Source organism: Bos taurus, chromosome 15 (genome assembly GCF_002263795.3).
Source record: "Bos taurus isolate L1 Dominette 01449 registration number 42190680 breed Hereford chromosome 15, ARS-UCD2.0, whole genome shotgun sequence".
NCBI lineage: Eukaryota > Metazoa > Chordata > Mammalia > Artiodactyla > Bovidae > Bos > Bos taurus.
In genome coordinates this window covers 52,491,074-52,512,070 of record NC_037342.1, presented here as the reverse complement: position 1 = coordinate 52,512,070, position 20,997 = coordinate 52,491,074, and the positions used below count along the sequence as shown (strand labels likewise).

Below are 20,997 nucleotides of genomic sequence, written 5' to 3'. Positions count from 1 at the left end.
CCTTTCTTTGGGATTGGAATGAAAACTGACCTTTTCCAGTCCTGTGGCCACTGCTGAGTTTTCCAAATGTGCTGGCATATTGAGTGCAGCACTTTCACAGCATCATCTTTCAGGATTTGGAATAGCTCAACTGGAATTCCATCACCTCCACTAGCTTTGTTCGTAGTGATGCTTTCTAAGGCCCAATTGACTTCACATTCCAGGATGTCTGGCTCTAGGTCAGTGATCACACCATCGTGATTATCTGGGTCGTGAAGATCATTTTTGTACAGTTCTTCTGTGTATTTTGGCCACCTCCTAGTATCTTCTGCTTCTGTTAGGTCCATACCATTTCTGTCCTTTATCGAGCTCATCTTTGTGTGAAATGTTCCTTTGGTATCTCTGATTTTCTTGAAGAGATCCCTAGTCTTTCTCATTCTGTTGTTTTCCTCTATTTCTTTGCATTGATCGCTGAAGAAGGCTTTCTTATCTCTTCTTGCTATTCTTTGGAACTCTGCATTCAGATGTTTATATCTTTCCTTTTCTCCTTTGCTTTTCGCTTCTCTTCTTTTCACAGCTATTTGTAAGGCCTCCCCATACTAATTTATCCCTTCTCTCCTGCTTTTTCTCTTTGATAATATGTTTGTTTTATATGTCTGTGAGTCTATTTCTGTTTGTATATAGATTCATTTGTATTTTTTGGATTCCACATATAAGTGCTATCATATAATATTTGTTTTTGTCTTATGTCTTCATTTAGTATGATATTCTGTAGGTCCATCCATGTTTCTGCAGATGGCAAAATTTTGCTCTTTTTATGCCTAAATAATAGTCCAGTGTGTGTATGTGTATCGTGTATGCCACATCTTTAAATTTTTTTGAGTATCGTTGATTTATAATGTTGTCTTAGTTTCTGCTGTAGTGTAGTTATATACACTTATATCCACTCTTTTTTAGAATCTGTTTTTGTATAGGTCGTTACAAATGTTGTTTTCATTTCTTGACTATTGTGCATAGTGCTCCTGTGCTGTTCTGCTATTTCTAATCTGCTTTTAAAACTTATCTTTTGGAATCTTAGTGTATTCTTCAGTTCTAGAATTTTTTATTTTTTAAAAAATGGAGTCAATGTTTCTGATGCAATTCTTCATGTTTTTTCTTTCTCCTGTTTAATGTATTACTCCTAATCTTTGTTTCATAGTTCCACTATGTGAACACTATAGGTCTCTTTTTATCATTATCTGTTTTTTTGTTTGTTTGTTTTTAGTTATTTGGGTCTACTGCTTTTGTAAGCCTCATGGTGCTGGATATTATGGATAAAAATTGTAGAGGCTATGGAAGATGTTTTCTGTTTCCAAAGAGAGTTAAGTTTTTTAGCATGCAGATAGAATACTATTTAATCACTTTGATTCTGTTAGGGTCTATTTAGCGTTAGACTTTTTAGGCTTGTCTTTTTCACTTTTGTCCTTACTTCTGGGGTCTTACCTGAAAGTATAGGATATTTACCAAAGCCTTTCTGTTTTGACAAGACTTGAACTCCAGCCTTTTTCTTCTCAACATCATGTAGCTGCTCTGCTCATGTAGCTGTTCGTTGCTCAGCTCATTAGCCTTTTAGCTACTGTTCTTTCCTGAATTTCTTGGAGCTTCATTCCACACATGCCATTTAGAAGTCAACTGATGACTTGGGGAAATTGCATTCAGATTTTATGGCTTGCTTGTCTGTAGTACTCTACTTCCAAGATTGAGTCTCTCAAGTTCCTACTCTTTTGGCACCCTCAAACTCCAACCTCTGTTTCCACAGTCTAGTTAAAAAGAGCAAAAAAAAAAAACCAACCAAACAAACCCACTTTCTGTTTATATTCTACTTCTCTGTGCTGCTGCTGCTGCTGCTAAGTCGCTTCTGTCGTGTCTGACTCTGTGTGACCCCAGAGACCAGCCCACCAGGCTCCCCCATCCCTGGGATTCTCCAAGCAAGAACACTGGAGTGGGTTGCCATGTCCTCCTCCAGTGCATGAAAGTGAAAGTGAAAGTGAAGTCGCTCAGTCATGTCTGACTCTTAGCGACCCCATGGACTGCAGCCTACCAGGCTCCTCCGTCCATGGGATTCTCCAGGCAAGAGTACTGGAGTGGGGTGCCATTGCCTTCTCCGTACTTCTCTGTACCATGATTCAAAAATTGCCATAAGGGAAAAAGTAAAGGTGAATGTAGAGCTTACCTAGCTATGCTTCTCTTCTTCCAGATATCAAGTCCCTTAAGTCCAGTGTGTATTGCTATTTTTTAATTCTGGCTATTTCTAAAAATCTCTGTTGTCTAACTTTTACAGTTAATAGAGTAGAAGAGGATAGTCTAAAACAAATTGTTCATGATCAAAACCAATTTGACTTAAAATTCTCTAATATCTTTTTAATTGAAATATAGTTGATTTATAGTATTAATTTATTTTGAGTTGAATAATATAATGGTTTAAAATATTTATAGATTATACTTCATTTATAGTTACTATATAGTACTGGATATATTCTTCGTGCTGCACAATATATTCATGTATCTTATCTCTTGCCCCTCTCCCCTTATCTCACTCCACTGGTAACCACTGGTCTGTTCTTTATATATATGAGTCTGCTTCTTCTTTGTTGTATTCACTACTTTATTTTTTAAATTCCACATATAAGTATTAATGTACACTGTTTGGCTTTCTCTGACTTATTTCACTAAGCATAATACCCTCCAAATCCATCCATGTTGTTGCAAATGGCAAATTTTCATTCTTTTTTATGACTGAGTAGTATTCCTTCGTGTGTGAGCTATATGTATACCATATCTTCTTTACCTATTCATCTGTTGATGGGCACTTAGATTACTTCCAAATCTTGGCAATTGTAAATAATGCTGCTATGAACACTGAGGTGCATGTATCTTTTTAAATTAGTGTTTTCATTTTCTATGGATATATTGCCAGGAGTAGACTATTGGATCATATGGTAGTTCTAAGTTTTTTTAAGGAACCTTCATACTGTTTGCCACAGTGGCTGCCCCAATTTTTATTCCCACCAACAGAGTACCAAGGTTCCCTTTTTTCCCACATCCTTGCCAGCGTTTGTTATTTGTGGTCTTTTTGATGATAGTCATACTGATAGGTGTGAAGTCATACCTCACTGTAGTTTTGATGTGCATTTTTCTGATGACTAGTGATGTTGAGCATCTTTTCATGTGCCTGTTGGCCATCTGCATATCTTCTTTGGAAAATTGTCTATTCAGGTCTTCTGCCCATTTTTTAATCAGGTTTTTTTAAATATCAAATTGTTTGAACTGTTTATATATTTGAATGTTAACCCCTCTGTAACATTTTAATGTTCATGTTCTTTTTTAAAATTTTCTCTATTTTGTCAATTTTATTTATTGTTTAAATAGTTTTACAGAAAAATAGCTTCTTCACCTCAGTAGACTATTTATGTTTCCTACTCCTTTACCTTCTTAGTTTTTATAGTAGTTGTAATTAATACATGGATAATTATTTTTAGAGTATTCTGTTTTTTTGCGTTCTCTATTTCCTAATTTATTGTTAATGTTTCTATACAAGCTTTATGTTTATTATTTTTTACTTCTGAATACATCTTTCATTTATTCTGCTTTATGTAATCATTCCTCTGTTTTATTACCACTAAGGTAATAAGAATTCAATTTTTTTTAAGTTATTTTCTTAGGATGAACTTCCAGGACATGATTACCAGGTCAGAGAACCTTCAAGTTGTTAGCAGGTCTATCTATCCTAGTATCTGTGTCATACTCAGGAATCATACTTTTAATTTCTTCAGTAGAATTCTGAATTATAATATCCACGTTTTTCATTTTGTATGATCCCTTAGCTCTAATGTAAACTTACATTCATGTCTCTATTCAGTGCTAATACCTCTTAGGAAAAAGTTGGACATGTATCACATCAAGGCTTTTCTTAACCTAGGTACTATTAAGCTTCTTTTTAAGTATATAACTTAATCCTCCTCCGAAAATTATATTTCTACAGAAAAAAAAAATTTTATTTTAAAAATTGGAAAGGAAATCCTATTCCTTTGCAAATTAAGTTTGATGACTTATTTAATAAATATTTTTGATATTTTGCTGTGTGCAGGCATTTTCCTTTGAAGAAGAACCCAAATTACTGTCACTTGAAAGAATCCACTTGGGTGGTGGAAAACACTTGGTTGTTATTTTAATGAATGCTAGGGAAGAAGGTCACAAGAGATCTCTTCATTGTGCACACAGGCTCTCTCTAATACTGTTTGATAAACTATCTTAGAAACTTATGTAAAGAGAAAAAGCAAGTAGGATAGACCCAACTAGAGTTTAATGAAGAGATTTTTGAGAAGTGCTTTTAAAAATATGAATAACACAAAATTCATCTAATATTGTGGCACATATAGAATGTAATTTAATTAACAACCTTTTATAGATGGAAATTAATTAATATTTATGAGTTATTAGCTTAACCTGGGAGTAAGGAGAGATGTCTTTTCCTTCAAAGGGTAGGGATATAAGGAGTGAGTGGCTCTGTGTGTGTGTGTGTGTATATGCATGTGCTTGTGTGTATGTGCTCATGTACATGTACCCATGGTGTTCACTCTGTGTGAATATTCCAAGATTCTACCCACATGGCTTGCAATCCTCAGGAAAACCTTTGACCTACTGTGTTTCATTTCCTCTCAAAATATTCAAATTAGCAACCTTTTCAGTGCTGTGTATCACCATGGGACTCTTGGGCTTCCCTTCACTGATTAGTTTTTCTGAGGCCAAGTTTCATTGTTTTGGATGTACATTTTGGATATAGATACCTTACACCTGACTCTTTTAAATAATCCATCCCTTTTGCCCATTAAACACAGCTGTATTTTTTCAGGCTATGCTCCACTACCTGACTATTAATATCTAATTGTAGCCATGGAGCATTCTCTTAGCTCTTCACACATGCAAGCCTGGCATTATTGGGATGTTTAGCACTATTCTGTGGGAGTGTTAGGTTGTCGTGAAGGAGGAAAGAGGTGTTTTTGTTTGGTTCTACCCTTTATTCATAGCCTGACACTTATTACATGCTCAATAAATGTACCCATAGGGAACCTTTCAGATCTCTCTCTTCCTGTAGAGTAGTCCCTTTCTTAACACCTAAGTTACTGAGAAACTCTAGCCTGTATGTCAAATGTTTAAATTTCAATTTATTTGTGCTTTACCCTTGCTCTTCTGATGTTCTTGTTCTACTCTACACTGTTCATCCTGGCACAGTAGTCTCTTAACCAGTGTCTCTTCCTGCTTTGCTGATTTCTTCAGTCTCCACCATGTATTGACAGTGTTATTCCACGCTCAGAAGTTTTTCAATGGAGGTTTGAGCTGAATTGAGCTCAAACTGGGGAAACTGGCCTCAAACTGTTTCCAACCGGGGAAAAAAATTCCACTTTGGACATCCAGAAGGGTCCCAAAGCAGTGTTACTTGGGCCCCATTGTGTTATAAGAGTTATTCATTAAATATTTCTTTGAGTTATTATGTCTGTCCCTTCTCCTTGAATCTGTATGTGTATCCAAAGAGTTGAATTTGGGATAGTTTTGAGTAATAATTGTTATGTGGTACCCAGGTTTCTTTGTTTTCTCCTTCATCTTGGACTTACCATGTTAAACTCAGATTTCACTCTTCCTTCACTCACTTCTGACATGAATCCTTCAGTATCCTTTGTGCCGTCAGTTCCCCAAACATATAGATAGGAGACTTTATTAATATTATGAAGATTACAGAATTGCTTTAATCTTTTGCCTTTATTGCTGTGCTCCAACACTGAGAACATTTTCTTTGTTGCTCTTCTTATGCCCTAGTCAGTTATCAGCAGCACTCAGAGGTTATTTCTCAAAGCAGAGTTATTAGGCAAAATGTGACACTATTCCATACATTACTTGAAATGGGAGTACCAGCTGTTCACTGGGTTTTAATTTGCAATTTGAAGGGTTCTAAATGTGCTGATTCTTCTCCTGGGTTTCCATCCTGAGGGCATAGTGCATAGTTCTTAGGACAGACTCATTTTCTGTAAGCCTAAAGACTAAAATCATAATAACTGCACTTTGTATTTTACAGTGTGTGGACCAGTTGACAAAGATCCAAACTGAACTGCAAGAGACAGTAAAAGATTTAGCTAAAGGCAAGAAGAAGTACTTTGAGACTGAACAGATGGCTCATGCAGTACGAGAGAAAGCTGACATCGAGTCAAAGTATGTGTTTTAGCATTTCTGAAAATAATTATGCAAATAAATGTTATTTTTGCCAGTACTTTGTTTTCTGTTAGTACAGGGCATTTCATCAGACCTGTAAATGTTACATACTTTAGATCAAATTTTTCTCTTACATTGGTTGATTTTATTTACATTAATATTAGCAAAATGAGAATGTTTGATCAGTTTTCACATTAAATTGAATTTTGAAAAAGAAAGAAGACAAATGAACATTGTATTGGAAGCTTAGCAAGAGTCTGCTTAAGTTGCTTAGATGTCTGAATATCAGGGTTTTAGAGCCTCATTTTTCTCATGCCAGACTAAATCAATTGTAGTTGAAAAATCCCTGATGCTCAGTGTGCCACTGAAGGATGATGGACACATCAAGTGAACAAGAGCACTGACCTCAGTGTAGAAATCCTGCTCTAGAATTTTCTCTTATATGAAGTTCTAACATACACTTTTTAATGTATGCTTTAGCAACTGTGTGTGATTTTCACTTTCAGTATATGTGAATTACAAGTCCTTTATTTAAAAATAATTAGGAAAAGAACGAACTGGCAGTTTATAACACAAAGAAATGTAAAGCTAGCAGTTAGAGATTTTTGCAATGACAGCTTGAGGAAAGATGAAAATTTCTTAAGAATAAGGACACCTGTGTTTTTGAATGGTATTCTGAAGATGTCTATAAGGAAGGGTAAGACTCCCATTCAGTCAGTTCACCGATGGAAAATGTAGGAGTTTGAACTCCTAGTCATGGAATCAGAAAGTCTGTACAATTGAACACTTGTGCAGACTAGGAAGGAGTCAGGGGTATCTTTCTAATATATTTTTCTGTCTGCAGGAAATTAAGCAATCTCATAGGCAAATGTTGTGAAAATTTAGGGGCTCCTGGAAAGTGTATTTTGTACCAAGGGATGGTAAATGAATATTCATAATGTGCTTAATGTTACTGGAAAACATATTTAACATTTCCCTTAGTTTATTTTCTTAATTATTTTATTTTTATAAGCATACAGATATTTCCTATACTTTCTTAAGAGTTGGTGAACCCATCTTCTCAGTAAGATCTGAAGTTTTTAGATTAGATTCTCTCCAATTAGGGATATCCTGTCATGGTGGTTTTTAAGAACTTGTTTTTTTAAATTCTCAGAGATTTGAAAACAGAGAATTGACAGATTTTGTAGAGCATATATAAATACCTACTTGAGCCAAGGTCCACGGGTGAAAATGAGGACAGTTATGGGGCTTTTCTTGAGAGGTATGGATTTGACACAGGGACTTTCCTGTAGCTCAAACGGTTAAGAATCTGCCTGGGATGCAGAAGATCAGGGTTCGATTCCCGGGTGGGGAAGTTCCTCTGGAGAAGGGAATGGCAATCCCCTCTAGTATTCTTGCCTGGAGAATTCCATGGACAGAGAAGCCTGACAGGCTACAGTCCGCGGGATCACAAAGAGTTGGACACGACTGAGCGACTAACACACACACAAATGGATTTGGCACAGATGCTGATCACAAGAAACTGCCTCCTAATATGGTTCAGATTCAAAGAGGGTACAGCAGATCAGACATTTAGTTCCACTTGTAACTTTTCATGAAAATTAATTCTACAACAGGGAAAGAAATATCTCTTTATTCACTTGCTAAGTTTTTTTTTTTGAATGATTAGTCTATACTGGGTACCATGGATCCAGAAATCAGTAAGATAAGCTTTGCCCTCAAAATGTCTAAAGCCTAGAATTAAAAACAAATGTGTATTAAAGTAAATTTATGGTTTGTTTATTCACAGTAAACTCAAAGAAAGTAAATGCCGAATGTCACCTAGTAATTATTTTAGTAGTTATGTGAAAACACTGTTATATAAGTCTAGAAGATAGATTAATTTTGCCTAATGAGAAAGGAAACCTTTATAGAAGAAGTGGTATTTGGGCACAGTTCTGAAGAATGGTTTTTCTAAGTAGAGATGAGAAGAAAGACCAGGAAGGGGAAGTGAAAACTGGGGTATATACAGTTTTGACAGATGATTTGACAGGTAATGGGATGTGTACATTCAGATGTGTACATTAGGAGAGAGCATAGAAGGAAGTATACAGTTTGATGGATGAGTTCCACTTTAAATATATAGGTTCTGAAAAACCTGTGGGACCGTGGAGTTAATGTATTTGGTAGAAGGTTATATATCTGACTCTCACAGGAGAATTTGGGCCTGAAGATCTTGCTTTGGGGGTTAGTTGCATATCAGATGATAGTTAAAATGATGGCATCATATATAAAATGAGATGAGAAGTTGAGTTTGGAAACCTAAGGAACATTAACATTTGGAAAGTGGGTGAGGAAGGGGGAGTATGCAGTATAGTTCATTGTTTGTATCAATATATATTTTATTTGTTCTAGATGATAATCTTTGAAGTTAGAAACTTTATTATTTTACTTGTTACTAGTATTTTCTTTATTGCCACCCAAGGATTGTGTGAGGATTGGCAAATGAAGCAGAAACCATAAACTTAAATCCTTATATTAGAAAATCCAGATGCAACTCAGACTATTTAGATAATGGCTACAAAAAAAGTAGAAATGAGTATACCCCAAACACAGTCTTTCTTAACCCTGAACAGGCACTCCAATTTTAAAGTCTGTAGCCTTTGCTTTTCTAGATCAAAATGAATAGGAATCTGACTAATAAAACCCCCATCAAGTATGAATATAATAACAAAGTAGAAAAATAACAGGAGTATTTTAGATCCAACTATTTTTTTTAAACAGTGGAGCAGTTGGGATGCATATTTGTGCATCTAATAAGAGAGTGTTTTTCTCTTTTTAGAAAGTTGAGAGACAGCTGTTGCTATCCTCTTCACATTGGCTCATCAGAGACTGTCTTGCTCTGTCTTCCAGTACCAAATAGCCTGCAACTTTACTTGATATTATGGCATAGTGTCCAGCACATGCATTGACTTTTCCCATGGCAATCACCATGACACGGTAGTCAAGACAAACATTGCAGCTTCAAAAATCACTGGTCGTGGGAATGTTGGTTGTTCTTTAGCATTTGTCTGTTGACTTTCTCCTTACTTTTACCTCTAGTTGTTTGGGTAAAGCGAAATGGCAACCTACTCCAGTATACTTGCCTGGAGAATCCCATGGATGGATGAGCCTGGTGGTCGCAAAGAGTCGGACACAACTGAGCGACTTCACTTCACTTCACCATATTTTTATTACTGATTTTAATTGTGGTTCCCCTCACAAGCTGAGAGGGATTGAGAGAAATAAGTACCCCAGAAAAGAGAAGGTTAAACAGAGTAAAATCATACAGGGTAGAAAGTTGCAGGGCTTTATCACTATGTTCTGAGTACTATGTTAAGAGTGGAGGGAGCACTCCAACAAGAACTGTTAGTGGGAGACATGATGGAATTAAGGCCTTTGTAGGGCCTGTCAATATCATTCCGTGTTGGGGGCCAGAGTGAGGTACTCCGCCCATGGCAAAGGTCATGAGGAAGGAGGCTCGACATACGCAAAGGCGGGATCGAGCCTCAGGAGTCCCCCTGGAAATCCTCGAGCATCTACCCCCATAACCAGAGCCTGCCTACTTTACTACTTTGTGCTCACCTACACCTCTGACTTTACGGGGGGCTGTCCCCCACCACCTCTTTTGGAGAAGGAGTTAACTTAGAGCTCCAGTTTATAATAATTCCTGGGCGTGATAAGAGTGTTTTAACCTACAAACTCCTCTGAAGGTTCTCTGGCCTGCCTGACAGGCTTGTCCGGCCACATGTGATCGCTCACAGCCTCCCAACCGTGAGAGGCACAAGATGCTTTAAACCTTCTAAAAACAGGTTCCTTAGAAAAGTTAGAAAACTATTAGTATAAGTATAATGGGCTAATTAGAAATTGTGTTGGTGAAGGGTTTTTCATTTGTTGAGCCAATGTTTGTTGCTAAGTCTCCATATCCCCTGCCCTTACACACATTAATGAATATATAGAATTAACCTTTGATATTAATCACGTTAGACCTTAGGCTAAGTAAATTCTTTCCTTAACTAAAACCCACTACACCCTCACCCTGTAGGAATGTAACTTTATTTGGGTGGCGTCTGTTTTGAGAATAATCAGCCCTGGAGAAATAAGTGTCCTGATTGACTGACCACTGTCACAAGGAGAGGGTCGTAAATTGTCAGCAGGCCCCCCTGGCCAGAAGATGATGTAACACCCCTAAGACCTCTGTATACATTTGTATGAAGCACCTGACTTTGATAAAAGTCAGGACTGCTGACCCCGCGTGACTTTTGCATAACATCTCAGTGTATAAAAGTAGACCATGGAAAATAAAGAATTGGGATCAGTTTCTCGAAATACTGGTCTCCCCATGTCGCTCTCTCTCTCACTCTGGCTGAGTCTCCATCTGGAGCGCGGAACCCACCATGCTTACTAATTATGCCTGGGCTTCTAAGATCCGACCGGGGAGGCCTCAGTGTCTCCTCTCCTTCGGGAGAACGGAAGGACGCCTGCGGCCTACGTAAGTGGTGCAAGCTTCTTGTCTTGAAGTTTTATTGGTCCCCCGCGTAAACCAAGCTACTCAGCCTCTTTTCTCCACTGAATTTTCCTACTGAGCTATCCTCATCCTATTACTCTTTATATCTTTGATAAAATATTTAAATAAATAGGTCGCCGACGCCGTCCCCGCTTCGAATACCCTGGATCAGCCGGGGCAGGACCCCGGCAATTCCGTAGGTTGCCTTCCTGGCATTGTTACAGCCTATTGCAGCCTATTGTTACAGGCCGGGGAAGCCTGCTAATCTTTGCCTCCATAGGTTGGTTGTCCATGGGCTTCTTTAAGCTTCCTTGCAGGTACTAAAGTATGTGCAACTATATGGTACTGGGAATAACCTATAGTTTGATGGCTTCTGTTTATTAGGCAATACCAACATACTAAATTTGTCAAATTGTATTTTTCTCATTCAGGATATTTTTATTTTATTAATCCCACTATTTTCTTTTTCACCATAATATTAAATTCTTCCTATAGTAAAATAAAGGAAAATAATAATTGCGTTTGGTTTTCTATTTATCTAGTTCTCTTTTAGAATGGTGTTATGGGAAAATGTCACTTTTTAAAAAATTTATTAATTATAATAATCATTATGTAATTTGATAGTTATTAAATATACTTTTCTATTTTCATTATAGATCTAAACTTAGTCTTTTTCAATCAAGAATCAGTTTACAGAAGGCAAGCGTAAAGGTGAGTTTTTGAAAACTTTATTTCACAAGAAACCTTAGCTTAAAAAAAAAAGAACTGGGCCTTTTGAAGGTGCAGTTAAATTATTTCCATCTAGTTTCCATATAGAGAAGCATTTTAAAGTCATTAGGGAAGAACTTTTTTCCCAGTTCATGGAGTTTTTCAACGAGGTGTCAGCCCTTTGGATACTCCCTGCTTCTCAAGATTGCTTTAGAGGTAAATTTCTGTGCCTAACCTGCTTAGGACTGTTGCCTTTAGCACTTAGTCCAAGAGACTTTAACTGGTCTTTGGGCTTTAGAAAGCTTTACAAAATCCATTTCACTTAGGTTTATACCTCTAAGCACAATATTCTAGGCCAGATGCAGGTAAATTTTTCCTGTGGTATCCTCAAGCTGTAGAATACCTGATAAATAAACTTAGTGACCTGCCTTTGTCTGCTAAGCTCCCCTCTAGCATGCATTTCTTTTGCCACATTAGAGGGTGTTGATTTTTTTTTAAATGATTTTCTAACTCCAGCAGATTTACTGATGTCTTTGAAGATAAGAGACTTACTTAATTTGAGAATCATTATTGTCCCATCAGAATAAAATGAGCATACAATTTTGAAGTTCTCTCAAGAGCTTTGAAAATACATAAAGTATAAATAATAAATATTTGAAAACCCTCTTATTATGTGAGGCCTGGCGTGCTGCAGCTCATGGGGCCGCAAAGAGTCGGACACAACTGAGTGACTGAACTGAACTGAACTTACTGTGTGACAAAGTACTAGTCACTGTTTATTGAGTTCTTCAGTAGTGCTGAAGAATTCTTACATGCATATAAATGTGTCTTCACCTGGTCATCTTTACTCTTATTGGGGAACCGATTAAGAGTGGTAGTGCCCTTGTATGTTTTTCAGTGCTGTGTCGGTTTGCACTAACTATTTTTTCCTCTTACTATGTTTTAGTTAAAAGCCCGGCGATCTGAGTGTAATTCCAAAGCTACCCACGCAAGGAATGATTATCTTCTTACATTAGCGGCAGCAAATGCACACCAGGATCGCTACTATCAAACAGATTTAGTTAATATCATGAAGGTAATACAGCCTTAATATCTGCAGTAATTTTGTTTGAGTTGACTGTTGGGTGTATGGGATTGAGTCTATAGAATAGCAGGCAATACCTTGCTTTTTGCTGGAATATGGAATATACTTTGTATTGTCTATGTAACCTCTGTTTCATATAATTCTGAATTAATTTTAGTATAAGAAAATGTTTAAGAAAAATCATAGTAAAAGGTTGTATTATTCCCTAGCAGCAGCATTTATTTACTGTATAGTGTTTATTAATATATGATTATTTTTTAAAAGCTTCAGTTCAGTTCAGTTCAGTCACTCAGTCACGTCTGACTTTTTGCGACCCCGTGAACTGTAGCACACCAGGCCTCCCTGTCCATTACCAACTCCCGGAGTTCACCCAAACCCATGTCCATCAAGTCGGTGATGCCATCCAACCATCTCATCCTCTGTTGTCCCCTTCTCCTCCTGCCCTCAATCTTTCCCAGCATCAGGGTCTTTTCCAGTGAGTCAGCTCTTTGCATCAGGTGGCCAAAGTATTGGAGTTTCAGCTTCAACATCAGTCCTTCCAATGAACACCCAGGACTGATTTCCTTTAGGATGGACTGGTTGGATCTCCTTGCAGTCCAAGGGACTCTCAAGAGTCTTCTCCAACACCACAGTTCAAAAGCATCAATTCTTCGGCACTCAGCCTTCTTTATAGTCCAACTCTCACATCCATACATGACCACAGGAAAAACCATAGCCTTGACTAGTTGGACCTTTGTTGGCAAAGTAATGTCTCTGCTTTTTAATATGCTGTCTAGATTGGTCATAACTTTCCTTCCAAGGAGTAAACGTCTTTTAATTTCATTGCTGCAGTCACCATCTGCAGTGATTTTGGAGCCCAGAAAAATAAAGTCAGCCACTGTTTCCACTGTTTCCCCATCTATCTGCCATGAAGTGATGGGACTGGGTGCCATGATCTTCGTTTTCTGAATGTTGAGCTTTAAGCCAACTTTTTCACTCTCCTCTTTCACTTTCATCAGGAGGCTTTTTAGTTCCTCTTCACTTTCTGCCATAAGGGTGGTGTCATCTGCATTTCTGAGGTTATTGATACTTCTCCCGGCAATCTTGATTCCAGCTTGTGCTTCATCCAGCCCAACGTTTCTCATGATGTACTCTGCATATAAGTTAAATAAGCAGGGTGACAATATACAGCCTTGACGAACTCCTTTTCCTATTTGGAACCAGTCTGTTGTTCCATGTCCAGTTCTAACTGTTGCTTCCTGACCTGCGTACAGGTTTCTCAAGAGGCAGATCAGGTGGTCTGGTATGCCCATCTCTTTCAGAATTTTCCACAATTTATTGTGATACACACAGTCAGAGGCTTAGATTTTTAAAATTTAATCATTTTATACTTAATTGATAGATAAGCTTGTGCATTAATGTTTTATGATTTTGAGGTGCCTAGGGGTAAAACAAGAGAAAATATAACTAGTAGTTATATGAGGATGTTAGAATGGGTTACAGTTACTTATATACCAAAATTCGATCTTGGTTTTCCTCTATTTATACATCTATATGTATCTTTAACTTTAACTCAAGGAAAAGACAAAGGGTGGAGAAGAAACTTTTTTTAACCTGCTGCCAGTTTTGCCCTCATGGCTGGTAGACAAGATCTGCTTTGAAATTGTATCTCTTTTTCTTCTGTCTTCTCAAGGGCCCAAACTTGATTATTCTGTTTTTATTTTCAACCCATCCCTCTCAAATACATTATTCTTAATGACTGTCCAAACACATTGCTTTGATTGAATTGCTTGCTCTACAAATCAGAGATGTTGAGAAGGGAGTGCAGCAAGTTATTGTTTTTTCCTTTTTTTTTTTTTTGATATGATGGCTCTGAGAAAGAGATAAACTGTCCAGAAACTACAAGTTCTTTCCTTGAAAATAGAGACAGGTCATATACTGGAACCTTTAAGGAAAAATGAAGGGATGGAGAGAGTACTACTGAACTAAGAAGTATCCTATTGCAGTTTTTTTATTTCCTTTTGATTTATTGTGTGAAACCCCTTTTCCTGATTTCTGTGCTATTCTGACTTCTGCTGGTTAGAATATAAGAGATGAGAGAGATCTGAATTATTTTGACATCTCAGACGAGAACTCTTCAGACATTTTCCCATGAAATAGTTGACCTAGAAGTTTAGACATGTTATTAGGGGTTGCATGTGCTTCAGACTTACAAGGACCAACTGGAGACTTGGCAAATATATACTTTCCCCTTTGAATATTTTTAAATGAACATTGTATTAATTTAAACAGTAGCAAAAATAAAATATATATTTTTTTAATTGAATCCACAGTCAAAAAAGATTTCTTACCTAAAATCCTATGACCTTTTATATACCAGCAAAGGTACAGTATTATTTGGGGATCTGCTTCCTGCCAGAAAAAAAGAGGAGATTAATGGGCCCTAGCTGGACCTCAGATTATGTATCTTTGAATACACTTTGAAGTCCTTTTACACCTAGGTATTTGATCATCATTGGGTAGATGTGCTTCAGATTACTCATTTCATGAAACATTATAGGGTATTGAATGATAAAAAATCAAGGCAGGAATCCCTCCTGTCCTTTAGAAACAGGAAATTGTATTCTCAAATTTCACATTGTGTGTGCTAATTCATTTCCTTCGTTATGCAAATTCTGTAGTCTGCAATATTGAATAATATCTATTAATTATACTGTTAGCTACTTAGTAAGTTTCTATCATTGAATTGATAGTGGCCCTTTAGTGGCTGTCTATTTTCTGGATTTTTGTTAATGTTTCTGGACTTTTGTTAATAGCTTAACTGGAATCTTTTAAACAAAATTTTTATGATGGTATAGATGATCTTATGTGCAAAGCAGAAGTAGAGACTCAGATGTAGAGAACAAATGTATGAATATCAAGGGGATAGTGGGTACGTGGGAGGAATTGAGCGATTGGGATTGACATATATACACTATTGATAATATGTACAAAATAGATAACCAGTGAGAACCTGCTGTACAGCCCAGGGAATTCTATTATATGCTCTGTGGTGACCTAAATGGGAAGGAAATCCAAAAAAGAGGGGATATATGTATACGTATAACTGATTCACTTTCTTCTACAGTAGAAACTAACACAACATTGTAAAGTAACTATACTCCAAAAAAAAATTAATTAAAAAGGTTTTATATGAATAGCTTGAAAGCAGGAAATTTAAGTCATTGATTTTATCATACAATGATACACATTTAATAGTTACTTATAGTATGGTTGGAGAAGGAAATGGCAACCCACTCCAGTATTGCCTGGAGAATCCCATGGACCCAGGAGCCTGGTGGGCTACAGTCCACGGGATCGCAAAGAGTCCGACACTACTGAGTGACTTCACTTTCACTATAGTATGGTAGCTACTGTGCTAGGCTTTGGAAGAAGCAAAAATAAACAAGACACTCTTCTTATTCTTAAAGGGCTCAGACTAGTTAAAGAGAGATAATTTAGAAATGATAAATCAGAATAATGAATTCACATAAAAGGACCATGGATAGTAGTAATCATAACTGTCTTTTTTTTTTTTTTGATTACTTGATATTACCCTGCTGCTGCTGCTGCTGCTGCTGCTGCTAAGTCGCTTCAGTCATGTCTGACTCTGTGCAACCCCATAGATGGCAGCCCACCAGGCTCCCCCGTCCCTGGGATTCTCCAGGCAATTCTAATCACTTTATGCATATTATCCTTTCTCATTTTCTTCTTTGACCTGGTTAGTGTGTATAGTTCATTATTTAAATAACACACTAGCCTGTAAATGAATGAAATCCCAACTCTGGATGAACCACTCTTTACCAGCATCTAAATAATCAAGTCCTATCGAAGAAAATCTTTCAATAAAGCAGATTCATGATCATAAATTAATGTGGCTGTGCTGGGCTTAGTTGCTAAGTCATGTCTAACTCTTTGTGACCCCATGGACTGTATCCCACCAGGCTCCTCTGTCCATGGGGATTCTCCAGGCAAGAATACTGGGGTGGGTTGCCAGGTCCTCCTCCAGGGGATCTTCCCAACCCAGGGATGGAACCGAGGTCCTATGCATTGCAGGTGGATTCTTTACCATCTGAGCTACCAGGGAAGCCCAAATTAACGTGGAACCAGTTTCAAATGGATCCTCAAAACTGTTCAGATATCCTCCTGTATTTCCCTGATTGACTTTCTCTACTATTTTCAACAGTTTTGTCAACTTTTTCCCTTTTCTTAAAATCTCAGACTTATCCCAGCTCTTTCACACTTGGCAGGTGGTCTTTCTTGCTAATTTTTAGAGAAAAGAGAAACCATTAAAAGGGAATTCCATTACTGTCCTATTACAGGCTTCATCTGTATTGAAGACTCTTCCAAGAAGTCTAATATCAAGAGTTGTTTCTCCTTTCTAAAGATGATCGTTTCACTTCAGCTTTGGATGGTATCTCATTCCCTCGCACCTTCTCAGGGATTTAAAACAATTGACTATTCCTGTTTTTTTCCCTTATATTTCTGGGATGTTCTATTCTTAGATTAACAGTTGATAGCATCTTAGACGACAGCCCTCTTTATGTTTATCTTTTGTGTTACACTGCTCTGTTCTGGTTTAATTGCCCTCTGTGTGCCCTGTAATGGGGTTATTCTGGGACCTCTCTTCGCCTGTCTCCTGTGTAGTGTCCTCAACTGCCTGTATCGCATTTTCTTTGTTCTTAGTATACTTTGCTCCTTGGTGGAATACATCCTCTAGTACTTTCTTGAGAGAGTGGGCATGAGAGGTAAGTTTTTTAACATACTATGTTATGAAGGTGTTATTTTTCTGTGCTCATACTTAGGTGTAGAATTAAAGGTTAAAAGCCTTTTTTATTCAAATATTGAAGACGATTGTTATCTTGTTTCCTGTTGTCTTGTATAGTCCATGGGGTCACAAAGATATTGAGAACTCTGAACCATCTGATTCTTCATCCTTCATATCTGCTCTAGTGTTTTTTCTTTTCAGCTTATGAAATATTTCTAGAATGTCCTTTGATTCTTAAATTCGTTTTTCCCTTTTTTTTTTCTCTTTCTGGAACTCCTGTTATTAAGATGTTAGATCTCCAGGTCTAGTCCTGCAAATTTATTTTTTCTTCTTTTATTGTCCTTTTTCATTATGCTCTACTGTCTGAGATACCTCTTCAGCTTTATAGTTTTTTGTTAAGTTTTTAATTATTTTCAGCATGGTTTTAATATCCTTTTGTTCTTTCATTCATTTATTATCCTAAATTTTGATCCTTTAATATCCTGAATATCCCTTTTTTTATATATAACAGGTTTCTGTGCTTTATCTTCTCTTTTTAATTCTGATGGTCTCAATGATAGAGTTTATTTTGAAGTTTTCTTTTCCGTACGTGGTCTCCCTTTTAGTCTGTGGGTAGGACTTATGAACTTTGAGCTTCCCTAAATGGTGTTCTGGTGGGCCGTTTGTAGGGGAAGCTGAATATCAGTATCTTTATATCTCTCCTCTTGAGCTGATCAGAACTACTACTTTGCTCTTTTCATCATTTCTTCAGATCTCTTTTCTTGTGTTCTCCTTAACCCAGTTACACTCCCACCCAATCTGATGGTCTCATAAAATGATTTATCACATCTTTGAAGCACTTTGAAACATGGTTGTAGTTTTACCTGTATTTATGTGATTTATATGATAACTGCCTTATCTTCCACTTAATTATACATTCCATGAGGACAGTAATTATTGTCTGTATCACTTGAGGCTCCATCCTTGCTATCTAGTACAGTGTTTGATTCCTAATACATGTGAATGTTTATAAATTAATACTTATCGAAGAGTGAATGAACGATTACTCTCATTTTTATCCTTGCAGAATGAATCATTCTCATTTTACAAATGAGGAAACTATGACAAAGCCTGGATTCAACTCTGGCAGGTTTCTCTGCCTTCAGAGCTGGTGCCATTAGCTCTTTAAATTATACCCATTCATTAGACTTATTTCCTCTTTCCTTGTTAATTGTGGAATAATCCTGCCCTATCGTATCTCTTTTGATTTCTGTCAGGAGTGAATAAGACAATGAAGAGTGTTTTGTTAATTTTGAAAATTGGCATACATGTCATTATCATCCTATTAAATAACATAAATTCTGTTATTCTGTTTTAAATAAATCTTACTTTTTTAGGATAAGGACGGGGAGAGCGTAGAAGAGACCTTGAATGCTTGGGAGTGAGAATAGAGCAACTGTTTGGATGTCTAACATTGCTAGGTTCTTCTCTAGGTAGCTTAAAATACATTATTTCATTTAGCTTTTCATAATTTCATTATTTCATAATATCTTTCGAAGTAAATATTATGTTTTTCCCTGTTTTACAAATCAGATGGTGGAGGCACAGTGAGATTCAGCTGATCTATATAATAGTTAGGACTTAAATCAAGATTTCTGTAACTTCATACCCATATCTTTCCTAGATTTCATGCTGTGTTCTTTTCTACATACCATTCCAATATTATTGATAGTAAAATTTAGTATAATAAGCAGTAACATACCATGAATGTCATAAATTCTGAGAGAACTATAGAATAAAATTAACAATTGAAAATTGCAAATTCTGCCCCGTCATGATTATTCTAAAGAGTAAGATCATGTCAGTTTCTAAATAAAAGTATTTAGACAGGTTTCCCAAGGAATACTTTGTATACTTTATGATTAGAGTGGACATTAAATATATTGCTAGTGTCTGCGTATTGTCAGGCGGGTTTTTTTGAACACCAAAATAAAACAACAATAGCAACAACAAAAAAAGAGCTGTTGCTTGGCCATGCAAACTGGATAACTGATTTCATCAAATCTATGGGAAAGCAGTTCAGCTGACTGCTAGGACGTCTTGTAATTTGTTCCTCAAATGCTCCTTTTTTGTAGTGTTCTTGTGCAATATATAAGCTGATATTTTTACTTTTAGAAGCTTGCGAAATATTTTCTTAGTGGTTTGGATGAGGAACAATGAAGTATAATGCATCCTAGTAGAAAAGAGAACAAAGTGTCAATCTAATGAAAGACTTTTTGAGAGCTTAATCAGATCGGATCAGTCGCTGAGTCGTGTCCGACTCTTTGCGACCTCATGAATTGCAGCACGCCAGGCCTCCCTGTCCATCACCAACTCCCGGAGTTCACCCAGACTCACGTCCATCAAGTCAGTGATGCCATCCAGCCATCTCATCCTCTGTCGTCCCCTTCTCCTCTTGCCCCCAGTCCCTCCCAGCATCAGAGTCTTTTCCAATGAGTCAACTCTTCGCATGAGGTGGCCAAAGTACTGGAGTTTCAGCTTTAGCATCATTCCCTCCAAAGAAATCCCAGGGCTGATCTCCTTCAGAATGAACTGGTTGATCTCCTTGCAGTCCAAGGGACTCTCAAGAGTCTTCTCCAACACCACAGTTCAAAAGCATCAATTCTTCGGCGCTCAGCCTTCTTCACAGTCCAACTCTCACATCCATACATGACCACAGGAAAAACCACAGCCTTGACCAGATGAACTTAATACCAGGACCCTATTTCTAGACAGATATTAAGTGGATGCCAAACATATCTGACTAGTTGATAATTAGGCAAAGTAACAAAAGGTGAACATCTTTATATGTGACCAAAATATAGAAAATACGATAATATGGTGTATCTTTTACAGACATTTGTCTTGGTTAAATGAAGAGAAAGTCATTATTGGTATCCAGGCCTCTTATTTTTAAGGCTTTTCTGACTAAAATACTAATTATTCCAAAAGTCTTCTTCATTCTCATGTAGAATTTGTAACTCTCATCTTCTTGATTTTAAATCATAACTCTTCTGGTTTCCCTGCCATCGCTCTAGATGTTATACCTCTGATTCACCTAGTAATGTTTATTCACTTAATAAATTAACATGGAAGACCTCAAAGAGGTTGACTTCAACAGAAGAGTCAAGACTGGCTCTCTGCTTCTCTTTACATACTTTTTCTTGGAGGGAGTAATTATTTGGCCTGTTTTTTTTTTTTAGTATTGTATGATTCTCAAATGTATTTGTAACTTTGCCCTTAAAAATTATCCATACTTTTGCCTTTCCATCAGTGGCTGAAACTTTCTAAACTAGAGGCAACTCTTCTTGAAGAACCCCCTCCTAGATTTCAGGTGACAACTGAAGCAGCAGCTGTACTATCAAATATGGTAGTCCTTAGGTTCATGTGACTATTTAAAGTAATTAAACATAAGTAAAATTTTTAATTCTGTTCTTTAGTAACAAGAGTCACATTTTAGGTACTCAAAAGTGACTTGGGTAGTGGCTGTCATATTGAACAGTACAGATATAGAATATTACCATCATCACAGAAAGTTCTATTGGACAGCAGAGATCTAAAGCTTACTTAGTTTTTGTTTTGCTCCCATCCTCCTTAATCTGACTATCAATAACCCTGGTCATCATTGTCCCCAGTAACCATAGCCATAATTGT

The 20,997-nt window shown here is 36.9% G+C and overlaps 1 protein-coding gene across 1 annotated transcript in view; it reads left to right on the top strand.

The window, feature by feature from the left end:
- The window catches only part of FCHSD2 (FCH and double SH3 domains 2), a 244,535-nt gene that overhangs the window by 106,620 nt on the left and 116,918 nt on the right, over positions 1–20,997 (top strand). The window contains exons 6-8 of the mRNA XM_002693439.7: positions 6,089–6,222; positions 11,404–11,458; positions 12,402–12,530. Coding sequence (XP_002693485.1) covers positions 6,089–6,222; positions 11,404–11,458; positions 12,402–12,530 — 318 coding nt within the window. The remainder of the gene's footprint in view (positions 1–6,088; positions 6,223–11,403; positions 11,459–12,401; positions 12,531–20,997) is intronic.